The 21,222-nt window shown below is 36.7% G+C and overlaps 1 protein-coding gene across 4 annotated transcripts in view; it reads left to right on the top strand.

Moving 5' to 3' along the window:
• Positions 1-21,222, top strand: part of LOC133657762 (LIM domain-binding protein 3-like) — a 70,529-nt gene that overhangs the window by 22,786 nt on the left and 26,521 nt on the right. For all 4 annotated transcript variants that reach the window (XM_062059459.1, XM_062059458.1, XM_062059463.1 and 1 more), the window contains exon 3: positions 18,918-19,069. In XM_062059459.1, coding sequence (XP_061915443.1) covers positions 18,918-19,069 — 152 coding nt within the window. The remainder of the gene's footprint in view (positions 1-18,917; positions 19,070-21,222) is intronic.

The following is a 21,222-nucleotide window of genomic DNA, read 5'->3' as shown; positions in this document are numbered from 1 at the left end:
CAATTTTATGCTAGCTTCTTAGCTAATTGTGTATGTTTTAACCTAAAAATCCTGGTTTTTCATACTCTTGTAAGTGTGCTAGCGTCTGTTGTATTAGCATGCTAACGTTGGATGGGTAATGCTAACATGCCAACGTTGTATGCTATCTTTTTAGCTAAATTTGTATGTTCACACCTAAAAATAGTGCATTTTGGTATTTCCTCTCATCCGACCACATGCTAGCTTAGCATGCTAATGTTTTATGCTGGCTTTTTAGCTAATTGTGTATGTTTCAACCTAAAAATCGTGGTTTTTGATACTCTCGTAAGTGTGCTAGCGTCTGTTATATTAGCATGCTAACGTTGGCTAGCTCATGCTAACATGCCAGCGTTTTATGCTATCTTTTTAGCTAAATGTGTATGTTTATACCTAAAAAATAGTGCATTTTGGTATGTCCTCTCATCCGACCACATGCTAGCTTAGCATGTTAATGTTTTATGCTGGATTTTTAGCTAATTGTGTATGTTTCGACCTAAAAATCATGGTTTTTGATACACTTGTAAGTGTGCTAGCGTCTGTTGTATTAGCATGCTAATGTCGGCTGGCTAATGCTAACATGCCAGCATTGTATGCTATCTTTTTTAGCTAAATGTGTATGTTTATACCTAAAAATAGTGCATTTTGGTATGTCCTCTCAGCCGACCACATGCTAGCTTAGCATGCTAATGTTTTATGCTGACTTTTTAGCTAATTGTGTATATTTCAACCTAAAAATCGTGGTTTTTGATACTCTTGTAAGTGTGCTAGCGTCTGTTATATTAGCATGCTAACGTTGGCTAGCTCATGCTAACATGCCAGCATTGTATGCTATCTTTTTTAGCTAAATTTGTATGTTTATACCTAAAAATAGTGCATTTTGGTATGTCCTCTCATCCGACCACATGCTAGCTTAGCATGCTAATGTTTTATGCTGGCTTTTTATCTAATTTTGTGTGTTCAAACCTAAAAATCTTACATTTTGCTACTCGGCGACATCTTAGAAGTTTGCTAACATCTTTTATATATTGCTACTTTATGAAAATGATGAATCTATTTAGAATCAGGATGAATAAGGATTGCGATTGGATTCGAATGGATATGTTGTGCGATGATTACATTGTACGTTACAACCCTACGGGACATCCATCCGTCGATCCATTTTCTACCGCTTGTCCCTTTTGGGGACATGTTTCTGCTATTTCAAATTTTCTCTCACTCTTTCTTTTCACACTCATTACTTTATAGTCAAGAAGTGAACTGACTTTTGACTTCATGCTGACTTCAACAAACCAGAAGACACGTGCATTTGGGAGTATTCTGGTATTTAAATCCACGTTAGTATCGCTGGATAACTGACTCCGGCTGACCCCGCAAGTCCAAATCTTTCAGCTTTCCCCCCCCCGGACCCCTCCAGTCTAACCTTACAATGTGGGGGATCTCAGTTATCTTTTCATGAGCTCTGCATGAAACACAAATCCAGAAGCTCAGGGTGAATGTCAGCTCGTTGTGCGTGACTCAGAGTTGCGGAATGCCCGCCGGGGAGGGACGATACGAGCCCGAGTGGAAGTCAGCAGCGATATCGCCGCGGTCGAGTTGAGATCTTAGACGGCGTGACTGGAGTGTGAGTCACTAGAACAGGAGAAGTCTGCAAAGAACCTCGGTCACAACTGCAACTGTTGACAGCGCGCGGCTGTTTTTAGCCGCTGAAGGTCACACACATGCGCACACACACACACACACACACACACACACACACACACACACACACACACGTCTTATCTTATAGGGTCACTTCAAGATGGCTGGCAGGATGTACATACAGTATATACATTTGTATATACAGTATGTATATATATATATATATAATATATATATATATATACTATATATATATATATATATATATATATATATATATATATATATACACTATATTTTCAAAAGTATTTGGCCACCTGCCTTGACTCCCATATGAACTTGAAGTGCCATCCCATTCCTAACCCATAGGGTTCAATATTGTCCACCTTTTGCAGCTATTACAGCTTCAACTCTTCTAGGAAAGGCGTCCACAAGGTTGCGGAGTGTGTTTATAGGAATTTTTCCACCATTCTTCCAAAAGCGCTCACACACTGACGTTGGTGGAGAAGGCCTGGCTCTCAGTCTCCGTTCTAATTCATCCCAAAGGCGTTCTGTCGGGTTCAGGGTCAGGACTCTGTGCAGGCCAATCAAGTTCACCCGCGCCAGACCTTTGTCGCCCATGTCTTTATGGGCCTTGCTTTGTGCACTGGTGCGCAGTCATGTTGGAAGAGGAATGGGCCCGCTCCAAAACTGTTCCCACAGGGTTGGGAGTATGAAATCGTCCCACATGTGTTGGTATTCTGGAGCATTCAAAGTTCCTTTCACTGGCACAACCCCACACCATAATTCCTCCTCCACCAAATTTAATGCAGTCCGAAATGTAGCGTTCTCCTGGCAACCTCCAAACCCAGACTGGTCCATCAGATTGCCGGATGGAAAAGTCCAGAGAAGGCGTCTCCACTGCTCTAGAGTCCAGTGGCGACGTGCTTTACACCAGTGGTCCCCAACCACCGGGCCGCAGACCGGTACCGGGCCGCGGACACGATTGGTACCCGGGCCGCGCAAGAAATTAAAAAAAAAAAAAAAAACTTTTTTAAAAATTTTTTTATTGAATCAACATAAAAAAACACAATAATACATCATATAACAATATATATCAATACAGTCTGCAGGGATACAGTCCGTAAGCACACATGATTGTATTTCTTTATGAAAAAATTTTTTTAAAAAATTTAAATTGCCGTAGTTTTGAAGCAATGCATGATGGGAATCCGGATGTTGTGTGTCAGTGTATTAACGTGCCGGCTGGAATAAACACACGCTGAGAAATAGCTCCGTGCCTGCCTACTTTATGGGTTTATAGATAAACCTATGGATAACGGAGACATATATAAACCCTGTTTATGACATCCGTCTAAACACAGACTCTGGCAAAACTTCAGTATTAATGCTTTTGGACCTCAGTGCTGCATTTGACACTGTCGACCACTCAATACTTTGGACATGTTGGAAAACTGGGTGGGGATCTCAAGCACAGTTTTAAGCTGGTTCAAGTCATATCTACAAGATAGGAACTATTTTGTTTCCATTGGTGACTTTGTATCAGAACCAACCAACGTAACGTGTGGAGTCCCCCAAGGTTCAATCTTGGGGCCGACTTTATTTAACATCTACCGTAATTTCCGGACTGTAAGCCGCTACTTTTTCCCCTTGTTCTGGTCCCTGCGACTTATACAAGGGTGCGGCTTATTTACGGCCTGTTCTTCTCCGACACCGACGAAGAGGATTTCGGTGGTTTTAGTACGCAGGAGGAAGACGATGACACAATGATTAAAGACTGACTTTTCATATACCGGTAGGCTGGTTATTTTGATAACGTACAGGCGAGCACTTTGTATTACTTTGCACCGTTGTATTATTTGTACTCTGCACGAATGCTGTTTTGATTGATTGATTGATTGAGACTTTTATTAGTAGGTTGCACAGTGAAGTACATATTCCGTACAATTGACCACTAAATGGTAACACCCGAATAAGTTTTTCAACTTGTTTAAGTCGGGGTCCACTTAAATTGATTCATGATACAGATATATACTATCATATATACTATCATCATAATACAGTCATCACACAAGATAATCACATTAAATTATTTACATTATTTACAATCAGGGGTGTGGAGGGAGGGGGGGGGGGATATGGACATCAAGTAGTGGACATTGAGAGAGAGAGAGAGAGAGAGAGAGAGAGAGAGAGAGAGAGAGGAGAGAGAGAGAGAGAGAGAGAGAGAGAGAGAGAGATCAGAAGGCATTGGGGCGGTATAGCTCGGTTGGTAGAGCGGCCGTGCCAGCAACTTGAGGGTTGCAGGTTCGATCCCCGCTTCCGCCATCCTAGTCACTGCCGTTGTGTCCTTGGGCAAGACACTTTACCCACCTGCTCCCAGTGCCACCCACACTGGTTTGAATGTAACTTAGATATTGGGTTTCACTATGTAAAGCGCTTTGAGTCACTTGAGAAAAAGCGCTATATAAATGTAATTCACTTCACTTCATAAGAAAAAGAAAAACTATCTGCATTTGATTGTTTACATTTGATTATTAGCAATCCGGGGAGGGTGTTAGTTTAGGGTTGTAGCTGCCTGGAGGTGAACTTTTATTGCGGTTTTGAAGGAGGATAGAGATGCCCTTTCTTTTATACCTGTTGGGAGCGCATTCCACATTGATGTGGCATAGAAAGAGAATGAGTTAAGACCTTTGTTAGTTCGGAATCTGGGTTTAACGTGGTTAGTGGAGCACCCCCTGGTGTTGTGGTTATGGCGGTCATTTACGTTAAGGAAGTAGTTTGACATGTACTTCGGTATCAGGGAGGTGTAGCGGATTTTATAGACTAGGCTCAGTGCAAGTTGTTTAACTCTGTCCTCCACCTTGAGCCAGCCCACTTTAGAGAAGTGGGTAGGAGTGAGGTGGGATCTGGGGTGGAGGTCTAGAAGTAACCTGACTAGCTTGTTCTGAGATGTTTGGAGTTTAGATTTGAGGGTTTTGGAGGTGCTAGGGTACCAGGAGGTGCATGCGTAATCGAAAAAGGGTTGAACGAGAGTTCCCGCCAGAATCCTCAAGGTGCTTTTGTTGACCAGAGAGGAAATTCTGTAGAGAAATCTCGTTCGTTGGTTAACCTTTTTGATTACCTTGGTTGCCATTTTATCACAGGAAAGGTTAGCCTCTAGAATGTTCGCCATGTCAAAGATGTGAAAGTTTGATTGAATGATTGAAAGATTTATTGTTAATAAATGGGACGCTTTGCGTTCCCAAACAGTCATCTCTGTCCCGACAATCCCCTCCGTGGTAGCAGGAACCCCTATATACTACGGTAATTACACATCAAAACCCTGCGGCGTATAGTCGGGTGCGGCTTATATATGGAGCAATCTGTATTTTCCCCTAAATTTAGCTGGTGCGGCTTATAGTCAGGTGCGGCTTATAGTCCGGAAATTACGGTATATGCTCCCACTAGGACAAATCATGCAAAATAATAACATTGACCATCATTGCTATGCCGATGACACCCAAATCTATGTAGCGCTATCACCAAATGACTATCGCCCCATAGATCTTCTGTGCCAGTGCATTGAGCAAGTCGAACACTGGATGTGCCAAAATTTCCTACAACTAAATGAAGATAAAACTGAGATAATTGTTTTTGGTGCTAAAAAAGAAAGGTTTAAAGTCGTCCAACACCTTCAATCACTGTCCCTGAAAACCTCAAATAAAGCCAGAAATCTTGGGGTTATTTTAGATTCTGATGTACATTTCGACACTCACATCAAATCAGTAACAAAACTACTACTACTATCACCTCAAAAATGTAAAAAGACTTAGAGGGCTCATGTCAGCTCAAGACTTTGAAAAGCTTGTACATGCCTTTATTACCAGTAGGCTAGACTATTGTAATGGTCTTCTTGCAGGTCTTCCCAAAAAAACTGTCAGGCAGCTACAGCTTGTTCAGAACGCTGCTGCTAGAGTTCTAACAAAGACCAAAAAATGTGAGCACATTACAGCAATTCTTAAATCCTTACATTGGCTCCCTGTACATCAGAGAATTGATTTCAAAATCCTCCTGCTCACATATAAATCACTACATGGTCTAGGGCCCAAGTATATCACTGATATGCTCCCACTATATAAGCCCTCTAGATCACTAAGATCTTCTGAGACCAATCTGTTAGCGGTTCCAAGAGTAAACTCAAATCAAGGGAGAGCATCATTCAGTCACTATGCAACAAATAGCTGGAATAAACTTCCTGAAGATGTCAGACTTTCCCCAACTCTGACTACTTTTAAAACTAGACTGAAGACTTTTATGTTCACCTTAGCTTTCAGCTAAATCTTTTAACTTTTAACGTCTGCACTGTTTTTATTTTTATTGTCTGCATTTTAATTTTGCTTTTATTTTCTTTCATTTCACTTTGTTGTCTGTGAAGCACTTTGAGTCTGCCTTGTGTATGAAAAGCGCGATACAAATAAAGTTGCCTTGCCTTGCCTTTCCATATGAGTTGGGAAATTGTGTTAGATGTAAATATAAACGGAATACAAAGATTTGCGAATCATTTTCAAGCCATATTCAGTTGAATATGCTACAAAGACAACATATTTGATGTTCAAACTGATAAACTTTTTTTTTTTTGCAAATAATCATTAACTTTAGAATTTGATGCCAGCAACACGTCACAAAGAAGTTGGGAAAGGTGGCAATAAATACTGATAAAGTTGAGGAATGCTCATCAAACACTTATTTGGAACATCCCACAGGTGGACGGGCTAATTGGGAACAGGTGGGTGCCATGATTGGGTATAAAAGTAGATTCCATTAAATGCTCAGTCATTCACAAACAAGGACGGGGCGAGGGTCACCACTTTGTCAACAAATGCGTGAGCAAATTGTTGAACAGTTTAAGAAAAACCTTTCTCAACCAGCTATTGCAAGGAATTTAGGGATTTCACCATCTACGCTTCGTAATATCATCAAAGGGTTCAGAGAATCTGGAGAAATCACTGCACGTAAGCAGCTAAGCCCGTGACCTTCCATCCCTCAGGCTGTACTGCATCAACAAGCGACATCAGTGTGTAAAGGATATCACCTAATGGGCTCAGGAACACTTCAGAAACCCACTGTCAGTAACTACAGTTGGTCGCTACATCTGTAAGTGCAAGTTAATACTCTCCTATGCAAGGCGAAAACCGTTTATCAACAACACCCAGAAACGCCGTCGGCTTCGCTGGGCCTGAGCTCATCTAAGATGGACTGATGCAAAGTGGAAAAGTGTTCTGTGGTCTGATGAGTCCACATTCCAAATTGTTTTTGGAAACTGTGGACGTCGTGTCCTTCGGACCAAAGAGGAAAAGAACCATCCGGATTGTTATAGGCGCAAAGTTGAAAAGCCAGCATCTGTGATGGTATGGGGGTGTATTAGTGCCCAAGACATGGGTAACTTACACATCTGTGAAGGCACCAGTGTTGGAGCCAAAATTCCTTATTTGTTTATATTGTTTTTATTTTATTTTCTCTAAATTGATTGTTGGGTTCAGCATGTTTAATTTCCTTTTTTGGCAGACTGCTACACTCACTTCCTGTTAAGAACCAGGAAGTATTGACGGGGGAGGGGACTGTTGCTATGGTGCGGTTACCATGGTAGCCTCCATAAATTAGGTTCAGGTGTGAGCTCGGGCAGGGCGATTGGAGGACAAACAGTTTTCGACCGTGTTCGTGTTTGTGACGTGACGTGTCGTGTCTTGCCGTGACAATGCTGTGACAATGTGCCATTCAAGGTTAGCATACTTTATGTTGTATAACTTACATTTGATTTAATTTAGATAGCTGGAATAAACGGATTGTCATATCCAAACACAGTTCTACAGTACTGGACATTCTATCATTTACACGCGTCAAACTGGTCAACACAGTCGCCCTCGGTACCAGCCCAAAGGTAAAGGCTGTACAACCATTAATGCTGAAAGGTACATACAGGTTTTGGAGCAACATATGTTGCCATCCAAGCAACGTTACCATGGACGCCCCTGCTTATTTCAGCAAGACAATGCCAAGCCACGTGTTACATCAACGTGGCTTCATAGTAAAAGAGTGCGGGTACTAGACTGGCCTGCCTGTAGTCCAGACCTGTCTCCCATTGAAAATGTGTGGCGCATTATGAAGCCTAAAATAGCACAAGGGAGACCCCCGGACTGTTGAACAACTTAAGCTGTACATCAAGCAAGAATGGGAAAGAATTCCACCTGAGAAGCTTCAAAAATGTGTCTCCTCAGTTCCCAAACCTTTACTGAGTGTTGTTAAAAGGAAAGGCCATGTAACACAGTGGTGAACATGCCCTTTCCCAACTACTTTGGCACGTGTTGCAGCCATGAAATTCTAAGTTAATTATTATTTGCAAAAAAAAAATAAAGTTTATGAGTTTGAACATCAAATATGTTGTCTTTGTAGTGTATTCAATTGAATATGGCTTGAAAAGGATTTGCAAATCATTGTATTCCGTTTATATTTACATCTAACACAATTTCCCAACTCATATGGAAACGGGGTTTGTATAATAGTCTCCTTTTCAGGTGAGAGACGACGCTAAAGGCAGTGCCTTTAATGCACACCCCCAATATAGTTGTCCGGATGGAAATCAGGAGATTTTTCGGGGAGGCACTGAAATTCGGGAGTCTCCCGGAAAATTCGGGAGGGTTAGTAAGTATGACATACACACAAGCACAAACACATAAACAAACACATACACGCACACACAAACACATACACAAACAGAAACACACAAACACACACACACACACACACATGCACACACATACACACACACACACACACACACACACACACTAGTAAAGGTTAAAGTGTGTTCCGACAGTGGGCAGAAGTCGTTATCTGGCTGTAGATCTGCTGACAGTGGATGCTGCAGACTTGGACCAGTTCTCTGCTGGTCTCACTTATCCAGATCCGGTTGGACTGAACCAAGCCCAGTCTGCAGTCTACACGGCAGCCCAGTTTAGATGATGAAGAATGCAATATCAGTGTGAATAGTAGTGGAGGGTAGAACACCATTAATGTGAGACACCACAAAAAGGTTTTAATAGCGTATTCTCCAGACCAGGGGTCACCAACGCGGTGCCCGCGGGCACCAGGTGGCCCATAAGGACCAGATGAGTAGCCCGCCGGCTTGTTCTAAAAATAGCTCAAATAGCAGCACTTACCTGTGAGCTGCCTCTATTTTTAAAATTTTATTTATTTACTAGTAAGCTGGTCTCGCTTTGTCTGACATTTTTAATTCTAAGAGAGACAAAACTCAAATAGAATTTGAAAATCCAAGAAAATATTTTAAAGACTTGGTCTTCACTTGTTTAAATAAATTCATTATTTTTTTTACTTTGCTTCTTATAACTTTCAGAAAGACAATTTTAGGGAAAAAATACAACCTTAAAAATGATTTTAGGATTTTTAAACACGTATACCTTTTTACCTTTTAAATTCCTTCCTCTTCTTTCCTGACAATTTAAATCAATGTTCAAGTAAAAAAAATTTTTTTATTGTGAAGAATAATAAATACATTTTAATTTAATTCTTCATTTTAGCTTCTGTTTTTTCGACGAAGAATATTTGTGAAATATTTCTTCAAACTTATTATGATTAAAATTCCAAAAAATTATTCTGGCAAATCTAGAAAATCTGTAGAATCAAATTTAAATCTTATTTCAAAGTCTTTTGAATTTCTTTTAAAATTTTTGTTCTGGAAAATCTAGAAGAAATAATGATTTGTCTTTGTTAGAATAATAGCTTGGTCCAATTTGTTATATATTCTAACAAAGTGTAGATTGGATTTTAACCTATTTAAAACATGTCATCAAAATTCTAAAATTAATCTTAATCAGGAAAAATTACTAATGATGTTCCATAAATAATTTTTTTAAGTTTTTCTCTTCTTTTTTTCGGTGGAATTTTGAATTTTAAAGAGTCAAAATTGAAGATAAACTATGTTTCAAAATTTAATTGTCATTTTTTTCGTGTTTTCTCCTCTTTGAAACCTTTCAATTAAGTGTAAATATCATTAATTATTAATAATAACATAGAGGTAAAGGTAAATTGAGCAAATTGGCTATTTCTGGCAATTTATTTAAGTGTGTATCAAACTGGTAGCCCTTCGCATTAATCAGTACCCAAGAAGTAGCTCTTGGTTTCAAAAAGGTTGGTGACCCCTGCTCCAGACTATAGTGCAGGGTTTTTCAACCTTTTCTGAGCCAAGGCACATTTTTTTTAATTGAAAAAATCCGGTGGCACACCAGCAGCAGAAAACATAAAAAAATTAAACTCAGCAACCGATATTGACAAAAAAAAGTCATTCTCGCAAGTGTTGGATATTAATTCAAACCATGCATCAATATACAGTAGCTCTTGTCTCAAAGTAGGTGTACTGTCACGCCGTGACTTATTTTTAGTTTTTTGGTGTTTTCCTGTGTGTAGTGTTTTAGTTCTTGTCTTGCGCTCCAATTATGGTGTTGATTGACATGTCATGTACAGATGTACTTTGTGGACGCCATCTGCTCCACACGCTGTAAGTCTTTGCTGTCGTCCAGCATTCTGTTTTTGTTTACTTTGCAGCCAGTTTAGTTTTAGCTTTGTTTTGCGTAGCCATCCCTAAGCTTTAATGCCTTTTCTCAGCAGCACTTGCCTTTTGTTTATTTTTGGTCATGGACCCACTAGTTGCGGGAGCTCGTTCTCCAATCGGCTAAACAGACTCAATAACTCCACGGTGACGTTTTGGTTAATTAATTTGTGAAACTGACACAATACAAAAAGAATGCCATTGTAAGTTAATAATACTAACACAGACACTCGTAAACCTGTTAGCATATAGACTTAGACTTCCTTTTTATTGTCATTTAAATCTGAACTTTACAGTACAGATAACAACGAAATTTCGTTGCATTAGCTCATGGTAGTGCTGGATAAAAAAATCAATAAGGAGCAGATATAAATAAATAGATTACTGTACAGATAACTATATTGCACTTTTGCATATGCATCCACGTTTATGGATGTATGTTATATTGTCTTTATATTCCAGCCAGTTAATACATTTTTGAGGGGAATTGGGGGATTATTATGATGCGTTCAAGAGTCTTATTAGCTAATATAGCTAATATAGCATTAGCTATATTAGTTAATGCTAACGACGCCAGCTTGATTACATTAGGATAACACGTCAAATACTCATGAAAACACTAATAATAATAATAGTTTTTATTTGTAAAAAGCACTTTCCATTGAGTAAACAACCTCAAAGTGCTACAGTGTATTAAAAAAATAAAAATAAAAAGATAATAGAAATTTAAAAAAATTAAAACTAGAACAGCCTAATAGCTAGAACTAGTATGCATATATCTAAAAAAAAAAAAAAGGCTTTTTTAAAAAGAAGGGTATTTAAGCTTTTTTTAAAAGCATCCACAGTCTGTGGTGCCCTCGGGTGGTCAGGGAGAGCGTTCCACAGACTGGGAGTGGCGGAGCAGAAAGCCTACAGACATCACACATGGGACACTTTAGCAAGTAAGAATTGTTTTAGTTATATTGTAAAACTTACAACCGTTGCTCAGAGTGATGAATGAAGAATCCATACGAGAAGAAACGCAATGGACGGTTTTTACTTTCGGTTTGAGGCAAAACAGAAAGTTAATTTTCAACCCGCAGCACCTGCAGTGAGCGATCTCGTCCGAAAGATGGCGCCACAGCACAAACAATAACACACCATTTTTGGTCCTGTGCTTGGGTTTAATGAAAACTATCGACCACAAAACATGGTGGCGATTAGCGGGAAAAAAATCCATAAATTACCCGCATGATGGATAAATGTTTACATGACTTGGCTTAGACTTGGATGCTAGTATCACAGAAAACATCTGCATTGATGGACATTTTCTGTCACAAAGTCTGGATTTTTCCTGTCAAAAAATCGGGATTATTTCTGTGAAAATGTTGGGATTTTTTCTGTTAAAAAAAATGATTTTTTTCATGTCAAAAAATAGGGATTTTCTGTCAAAAATCTGGATTTTTTTTTTTTGTCACAAAATCGGGATTTTTTTCTGTCACAAAGTCGGGATTTTTTCTGTCAAAATGTCGGGATTTTTTTTGTCACAAAAGCGTGATTTTTCTGTCAAAAAGTCGGCATTTTTCCTGTCAAAAAGTCGGCATTTTTCTCTGTTAAAAGTCTGCATTTTTCTCTGTTAAAAGTCAGGATTTTTCTCTGTCAAAAAATCTGGATTTTTTCCGTCCAAAAAATCAGGATTTTTTCTGTCAAAAAATCAGGATTTTTTCTGTCAAAAAGTCTGGATTTTTTCTTTCAAAAAATCGTGATTTTTTCTTTCAAAAAATCGTGATTTTTCTCTGGTAAAAGTCAGGATTTTTTCTGTTAAAAAATCGGGATTTTCTCTGTCAAAAAGTCTGGATTTTTTTCGGTCAAAAAGTCAGGATTTTTCTCTGTTAAAAGTCAGGATTTTTCTCTGTTAAAAGTCAGGATTTTTTGTCAAACAGTCGGGATTTTTTCTGTCAAAATGTCGGGATTTTTTCTGTCACAAAATCGGGATTTTTTTCTGTCAAAAAATCTTTTTTTTTTCTGTCAAAAAATCACGATTTTTTCCGATAAAAAATCTGGATTTTTTTTCCCGTCAAAAAATCTGGATTTTTTCCGTCAAAAAAATCTGGATTTTTTCCGTCAAAAAAATCTGGATTTTATTCTGTCAAAAAATCGGGATTTTTTCTGTCAAAAAATCGGGATTTTTCTCTGTTAAAGTCAGGATGTTTTCTGTCAAAAAGTCAGGATTTTCTTTGTCAAAAAGTCGGGTTTTTCTGTCAAAAAATCAGGATTTTTCTCTGTTAAAAGTCTGTTTTTTTTCTGTCAAAAAAATCGGGGGTTTTTTCTCTGAAAAGTCGGGATATTAGTATTTAGTGACGTGACTTTTTCTGACCTGTTTACATCCGGTGAACGAAGTAGTGGTCAACCAAACCAATATGGCTACCGTGCAGCAAACAGTGTGCAAGCTATCTGAGTACGCAAGGGGTCTAGATTTTACCGCTATAGTCAGATTTGGGTAAAACAATCTTATAAGCCGCAGGGCTCAAAGTGTAGGGAAAAAAGTAGCGACTTATAGTCTGGAATTTACGGTATTTGCATCATCTCGGTCAGTGTTTTTCAACCTTTTTTGAGCCGAGGCACATTTTTTTCATTGAAAAAATGCGGAGGCACACCACCAGCAGAACTCGTTAAAAAATGAAACTCAGCAGCCGGTATTGACGATAAAAAGTCGTTGTCACAATTGATGGATATGACTTTAAACCATAACCAAGCATGCATCAATATATCTCTTGTCTCAAAGTAGGTGTACTGTCACCACCTGTCACATCGCTCCGTGACTTATTTTGAGTTTTTCGCTGTTTTCCTGTGTGTAGTGTTTTAGTTCTTGTCTTGCGCTCCTATTTTGGTGGCTTTTTCTTTTTTTTGGTATTTTCCTATTGCAGTTTCATGTCTTCCTTTTAGCGATATTTCCCACACTTGTTTTGTTTTAGCAATCAAGAATATTTCAGTTGTTTTTATCCTTCTTTGTGGGGACATTGTTGATTGTCGTGTCATGTTCGGATGTACTTTGTGGACGCCGTCTTTGCGCCCCAGTAAGTCTTTGCTGTCGTCCAGCATTCTGTTTTTGTTTACTTTGTAGCCAGTTCAGTTTTAGTTTCGTTCTGCATACCCTTCCCTAAGTTTCAATGCCCTTTCTTGGGGACACTCACCTTTTGTTTATTTTTGGTTTAAGCATTAGATACCTTTTTACCTGCACCCTGCCTCCCGCTGTTTCCGACATCTACAAAGCAATTAGCTATCGGCTGCCACCTACTGATATGGAAGAGTATAACGTGGTAAGTCTGTCGATCTCCAGACAGTACAGACACTCAACAACGGCACATTAATTGCGGATTATAATTACCGGTTTGCGGAATTTTTTTTAAACCCAAACAGGTGAAATTAGATCATCTACCACAGCACACCAGACTATATGTCACGGCCGCGGCACAGTGGTTGAAAAACACTGATCTAGGTGATGAAGAGTAACATGTGACGTTGCTCGGAGTGATGAATGAAGAATCCATACCAGGAAAAACGCTATGGACGGCTCAAAGACAAAACGGCACGTGTACTTCCGGCTCAAAGCTTTAAACAACAGTAAATACTTGTAAGCATTCACCCAGCAGCGCCTGCAGTGAGCAAAATCGTCCAAAAGATGGCGCCATAGCACAAACAATAACACACCATTTAAGTGTCTTTGCATGTGTTTCATGAAAACTATTTGCATCATGGCCCTCGGCGAAGAAAAATCCATCAATTAGCTGCACCGGTCTATAAGCCGCAGGGTTCAAAGCGAAGGAAAAAAATAGGATCTTATAGTTTACGGTAATCAATGTCTTGCTAATGCGATGAGATGACTTTCTTGCCACGTTACTTCTGCTCCCTGCATACAGTCCTCCGGGTGCAAAGGTCAGAGTTCAGGGCTGCAAATAGAAGCGTGATGCTGGAGTGATGACGAAGAAGTTTTGGGGGGGTCAAAAGAGCGGGCGGGCGGGGGCGTTAGCGGCGTGTGTGTTGACAGCTGTGTGGGCTTTGGAGGGCGGCGCCACTGAGACTCCCCCTGACGAGCCGGCGGTCACATGACCTGCCGTGTTCGCGCCTAAAGCGCCGCACGTTCCGCTTGTGTTGGCGCACTGGTGGACAGCTTCACTCACTCGCCGCCTCAAGAGCAGTGCCGGCTACCAGGTGGATCGCTCAGACTTTTAGCTCGGTAGCTAGCGCGGCTCGTCTCTCATGACACAGGTTGGAGAAAAGTAGGGACTGCACCAGGCGAGGTACACACGCCCAAATATGGCAGACTTCCCTTTTTTTCATGAAGGATGTAGCCCAGTCATAAAGTGGTTATTAATAATAAACCACCACATTTCATAAAGTGATTATTAATAATAAACCACCACGTGTCATGAAGTGATTGTTAATAATAACCACCACATTTCATAAAGTGATTATTATAACCACCACATTTCATGAAGTGATTATTAATAATAACCACCACATTTCATAAAGTGATTATTAATGATAATACCACATTTTGTAAAGTGATTATTAATAATAACCACAACATTTCATAAAGTGATTATTAATAATAAACCACCACATTTCATAAAGTGATTATTGATAATAACCACCACATTTCATGAAGTGATTATTGATAATAACCACCACATTTCATGAAGTGATTATTAATGATAATACCACATTTTGTAAAGTGATTATTAATAATAACCACCACATTTCATGAAGTGATTATTAATAATAACCACCACATTTCATTAAGTGATTATTAATAATAACCACCACATTTCATAAAATGATTATTAATAATACCCACCACATTTCATGAAGTGATTATTAATAATAACCACAACATTTCATAAAGTGATTATTAATGATAATACCACATTTCATAAAGTGGTTATTAATAATAACCACCACATTTCATGAAGTGATTATTAATAATAACCACCATGTTTCATAAAATGATTATTAACAATAACCACCACATTTCATGAAGTGATTATTAATAATAACCACCACGTTTCATTAAGTGATTATTACTAATAACCACCACATTTCATAAAATGATTATTAATAATACCCACCACATTTCATGAAGTGATTATTAATAATAACCACAACATTTCATAAAGTAATTATTAATGATAATACCACATTTCATAAAGTGGTTATTAATAATAAACACCACATTTCATGAAGTGATTATTAATAATAACCACCATGTTTCATAAAATGATTATTAATAATAACCACCACATTTCATGAAGTGATTATTAATAATAACCACAACATTTCATAAAGTGATTATTAATAATAACCACCACATTTCATAAAGTGATTATTAATAATAAACCACCACATTTCATAAAGTGATTATTAATAATAACCACCACATTTCATGAAGTGATTATTAATAATAACCACAACATTTCATAAAGTGATTATTAATGATAATGCCACATTTTGTAAAGTGATTATTAATAATAACCCCCACATTTCATGAAGTGATTATTAATAATAACCACCACGTTTCATTAAGTGATTATTAACAATAACCACCACATTTCATAAAATGATTATTAATAATACCCACCACATTTCATAAAGTGACTATTAATGTTAATGCCACATTTTATAAAGTGATTATTAATAATAACCACCACATTTCATGAAATGATTATTAATAATAACCACCATGTTTCATAAAGTGATTATTAATAATAACCACCACATTTTATAAAGCGATTATTAATAACCACGTTTCATAGAGTGAATAATAATAACCACCACGTTTCATAAAGTGATTATTAATAATAACCACCATGTTTCATGAAGTGATTATTAATAATAACCACCACATTTCATAAAGTGATTATTAATAATAACCACCACGTTTCATGAAGTGATTATTAATAATAACCACCACATTTCATAAAGTGATTATTAATAATAACCACCATGTTTCATGAAGTGATTATTAATAATAACCACCACGTTTCATGAAACGATTGTTAATAATAACCACCACATTTCATAAAGTGATTATTAATAATAACCACCACATTTCGTAAAGTGATTATTATAACCACCACATTTCATGAAGGGGTTATTAATAATAACCACCACATTTCATAAAGTGATTATTAATAATAACCACCACGTTTCATGAAGTGATTATTAATAATAACCACCACGTTTCATGAAGTGATTATTAATAATAACCATCATGTTTCATAAAGTGATTATTAATAATAACCACCACATTTCATAAAATGATTATTAATAATACCCACCACATTTCATGAAGTGATTATTAATAATAACCACAACATTTCATAAAGTGATTATTAATGATAATACCACATTTCATAAAGTGGTTATTAATAATAACCACCACATTTCATGAAGTGATTATTAATAATAACCACCATGTTTCATAAAATGATTATTAACAATAACCACCACATTTCATGAAGTGATTATTAATAATAACCACCACGTTTCATTAAGTGATTATTACTAATAACCACCACATTTCATAAAATGATTATTAATAATACCCACCACATTTCATGAAGTGATTATTAATAATAACCACAACATTTCATAAAGTAATTATTAATGATAATACCACATTTCATAAAGTGGTTATTAATAATAAACACCACATTTCATGAAGTGATTATTAATAATAACCACCATGTTTCATAAAATGATTATTAATAATAACCACCACATTTCATGAAGTGATTATTAATAATAACCACATTTCATAAAGTGATTATTAATAATAACCACCACATTTCATAAAGTGATTATTAATAATAAACCACCACATTTCATAAAGTGATTATTAATAATAACCACCACATTTCATGAAGTGATTATTAATAATAACCACAACATTTCATAAAGTGATTATTAATGATAATGCCACATTTTGTAAAGTGATTATTAATAATAACCCCCACATTTCATGAAGTGATTATTAATAATAACCACCACGTTTCATTAAGTGATTATTAACAATAACCACCACATTTCATAAAATGATTATTAATAATACCCACCACATTTCATAAAGTGACTATTAATGTTAATGCCACATTTTATAAAGTGATTATTAATAATAACCACCACATTTCATGAAATGATTATTAATAATAACCACCATGTTTCATAAAGTGATTATTAATAATAACCACCACATTTTATAAAGCGATTATTAATAACCACGTTTCATAGAGTGAATAATAATAACCACCACGTTTCATAAAGTGATTATTAATAATAACCACCATGTTTCATGAAGTGATTATTAATAATAACCACCACATTTCATAAAGTGATTATTAATAATAACCACCACGTTTCATGAAGTGATTATTAATAATAACCACCACATTTCATAAAGTGATTATTAATAATAACCACCATGTTTCATGAAGTGATTATTAATAATAACCACCACGTTTCATGAAACGATTGTTAATAATAACCACCACATTTCATAAAGTGATTATTAATAATAACCACCACATTTCGTAAAGTGATTATTATAACCACCACATTTCATGAAGGGGTTATTAATAATAACCACCACATTTCATAAAGTGATTATTAATAATAACCACCACGTTTCATGAAGTGATTATTAATAATAACCACCACGTTTCATGAAGTGATTATTAATAATAACCATCATGTTTCATAAAGTGATTATTAATAATAACCACCACATTTCATGAAGTGATTATTAACAATAACCATCATGTTTCATAAAGTGATTATTAATAATAACCACCACGTTTCATGAAGTGGTTATTAATAATAATCACCACATTTCATAAATTGATTATTAATAATAACCACCACGTTTCATGAAACGATTGTTAATAATAACCACCACATTTCATAAAGTGATTATTAATAATAACCACCACATTTCGTAAAGTGATTATTATAACCACCACATTTCATGAAGAGGTTATTAATAATAACCACCACATTTCATGAAGTGATTATTAATAATAACCATCATGTTTCATAAAGTGATTATTAATAATAACCACCACATTTCATGAAGTGATTATTAATAATAACCACCACGTTTCATGAAGTGATTATTAATAATAACCATCATGTTTCATAAAGTGATTATTAATAATAACCACCACGTTTCATGAAGTGATTATTAATAATAACCATCATGTTTCATAAAGTGATTATTAATAATAACCACCACATTTCATAAAGTGATTATTAACAATAACCACCACATTTCATAGAGTGATTATTAATATTAACCACCACATTTCATGAAGTGGTTATTAATAATAATCACCACATTTCATGAAGTGATTATTAATAATAACCACCACGTTTCATGAAACAATTGTTAATAATAACCACCACATTTCATAAAGTGATTATTAACAATAACCACCACATTTCAAGCTAGAAATAAAATCCAAAGATTGAAAATGATCAAAAGCCAGGACTACAAATGTGGACGTATTAAAGACGCCGATTAATTCACTCCGTCACTCCTCTCGCCAGTCATTGATGACAGCCGCCAGTGCGACAGCCGAGTTCAAAGGTTATCATTTTCCGTCTGTGCTCCTTTGTTCAGATCTCGCCGGGCAGCAAGGCGGCGCTCGCCAACCTGGTCCAGGGCGACGCCATCGTGGCCATTGATGGCGTCAGCACGGAGGGCATGACTCACCTGGAGGCCCAGAACAAGATCAAGATGGCCACCTACAACCTGGCGCTCACCATGTCCAAGTAAGACCTCAAAATTCCTAGTTTGTGAACCCGTTCTCACACAATGGCAATAAAACGATAAAACGATTCTGAAACATGTCCAGTTCTGTCTCTAGTGGCGCACTTATGTACTACACCTCGGCCCCCTTTACTAACACCCACCAGTCCTGTCTCTAGTGGCCCACTTGTGTACTACACCTAACACCCACACATCACTCAGTAAACCGTGTGTACAATCTATAAAATAGTGTGTACTTTTAGTGTGTACAATCTATAAAATAGTGTGTACTTTTAGTGTGTACAATCTATAAAATAGTTGTACTTTGGGTGTGTGTCAAAGTGTAATATAGTGTGTACAAAGTATAAAATAGTGTGTGCTATTAGTGTGTACAAACTAGTGTGTGTGTGACAATCATTGGTACCTTAATCTTAATCTTTAATCTTTAAAATAGTTGTACTTTGGGTGTGTGTCAAAGTGTAATATAGTGTGTACAAAGTCTAAAATAGTGTGTGCTATTAGTGTGTACAATATTTAAAATAGTTGTACTTTGGGTGTGTGTCAAAGTGTAATATAGTGTGTACAAAGTCTAAAATAGTGTGTGCTATTAGTGTGTACAATCTATAAAATAGTGTGTACTTTAGGTGTGTGTCAAAGTGTAATATAGTTTGTACTTTGGGTGTGTGTTAAAGTCTAATATAGTGTGTACAAAGTATAAAATAGTGTGTACTTTTAGTGTGTACAATCTATAAAATAGTGTGTACTATTAGTGTGTACAAAGTATAAAATACATGTGTACTTATACTTATTTTTTTTTGTGTATTAGTGTGTTACTCTTGTGTACTTATACTTAATCCTTTTGTGTATTAGTGTGTTACACCTGTGTACTTATACTTAGTATTTTAGTGCATAAGTGTTTTACATTTGTGTACTTATACTTAGCCTTTTGTGTATTAATGTGTTACACCTGTGTACTTATACTTAGTATTTTTATGTATAAGTGTGTTACTCTTGTGTACTTATACTTGGTATTTTGTGTATGAATGTATTACACTTGTGTACTTATACTTAGTTTTTTTTTGTGTATTTGTGTGTTACTCTTGTGTACTTATACTTAATCCTTTTGTGTATTAGTGTGTTACACCTGTGTACTTATACTTAGTATTTTAGTGCATAAGTGTTTTACATTTGTGTACTTATACTTAGCCTTTTGTGTATTAGTGTGTTACACCTGTGTACTTATAATTAGTATTTTTATGTATAAGTGTGTTACTCTTGTGTACTTATACTTGGTATTTTGTGTATTAATGTATTACACTTGTGCACTTATACTTAGTCTTTTTAGTGCATGAGTTTGTTGCACCTGTGTACTTGTAATTAGTCCCTTTGTGTTTTAGTGTGTTACTCTTGTGTACTTATACATGGTCTTTTGTGTATTAATGTATTACACTTGTGTACTTGTACTTAGTCTTTTTATTTATTAGTGTGTTACTCTAGTGTACTTATACGTAGTCTTTTTATTTATAAGTGTGTTACTCTTGTGTACTTATACATAGTCTTTTTATTTATAAGTGTGTTACTCTTGTGTACTTATACCGTAATTTCCGGACTATAAGCCGCTACTTTTTCCCCTCGTTCTGGTCCCTGCGGCTTATACAAGGGTGCGGCTTATTTACGGCCTGTTCTTCTCCGACACCGACGAAGAGGATTTCGGTGGTTTTAGTACGCAGGAGGAAGACGATGACACAATGATTAAAGACTGACTTTTCATATACCGGTAGGCTGGTTATTTTGATAACGTACAGGCGAGCACTTTGTATTACTTTGCACCGTTGTATTATTTGTACTCTGCACGAATGCTGTTCGCCATGTCAAAGATGTGAAAGTTTGATTGAATGATTGAAAGATGTATTATTAATAAATGGGACGCTTTGCGTTCCCAAACAGTCATCTCTGTCCCGACAATCCCCTCCGTGGTAGCAGGAACCCCTATATACTACGCTAATTACACATCAAAACCCTGCGGCTTATAGTCGGGTGCGGCTTATATATGGAGCAATCTGTATTTTCCCCTAAATTTAGCTGGTGCGGCTTATAGTCAGGTGCGGCTTATAGTCCGGAAATTACGGTACTTAGTCTTTTTAGTGCATAAGTGTTTTACACAGGCGTACTTATA

The sequence above is a fragment of the Entelurus aequoreus genome, linkage group LG09, assembly GCF_033978785.1.
Source record: "Entelurus aequoreus isolate RoL-2023_Sb linkage group LG09, RoL_Eaeq_v1.1, whole genome shotgun sequence".
Classification (NCBI taxonomy): Eukaryota; Metazoa; Chordata; class Actinopteri; order Syngnathiformes; family Syngnathidae; genus Entelurus; species Entelurus aequoreus.
The sequence above is the reverse complement of the archived record's forward strand: the minus strand, read 5'-3'. Positions and strand labels throughout refer to the sequence as shown.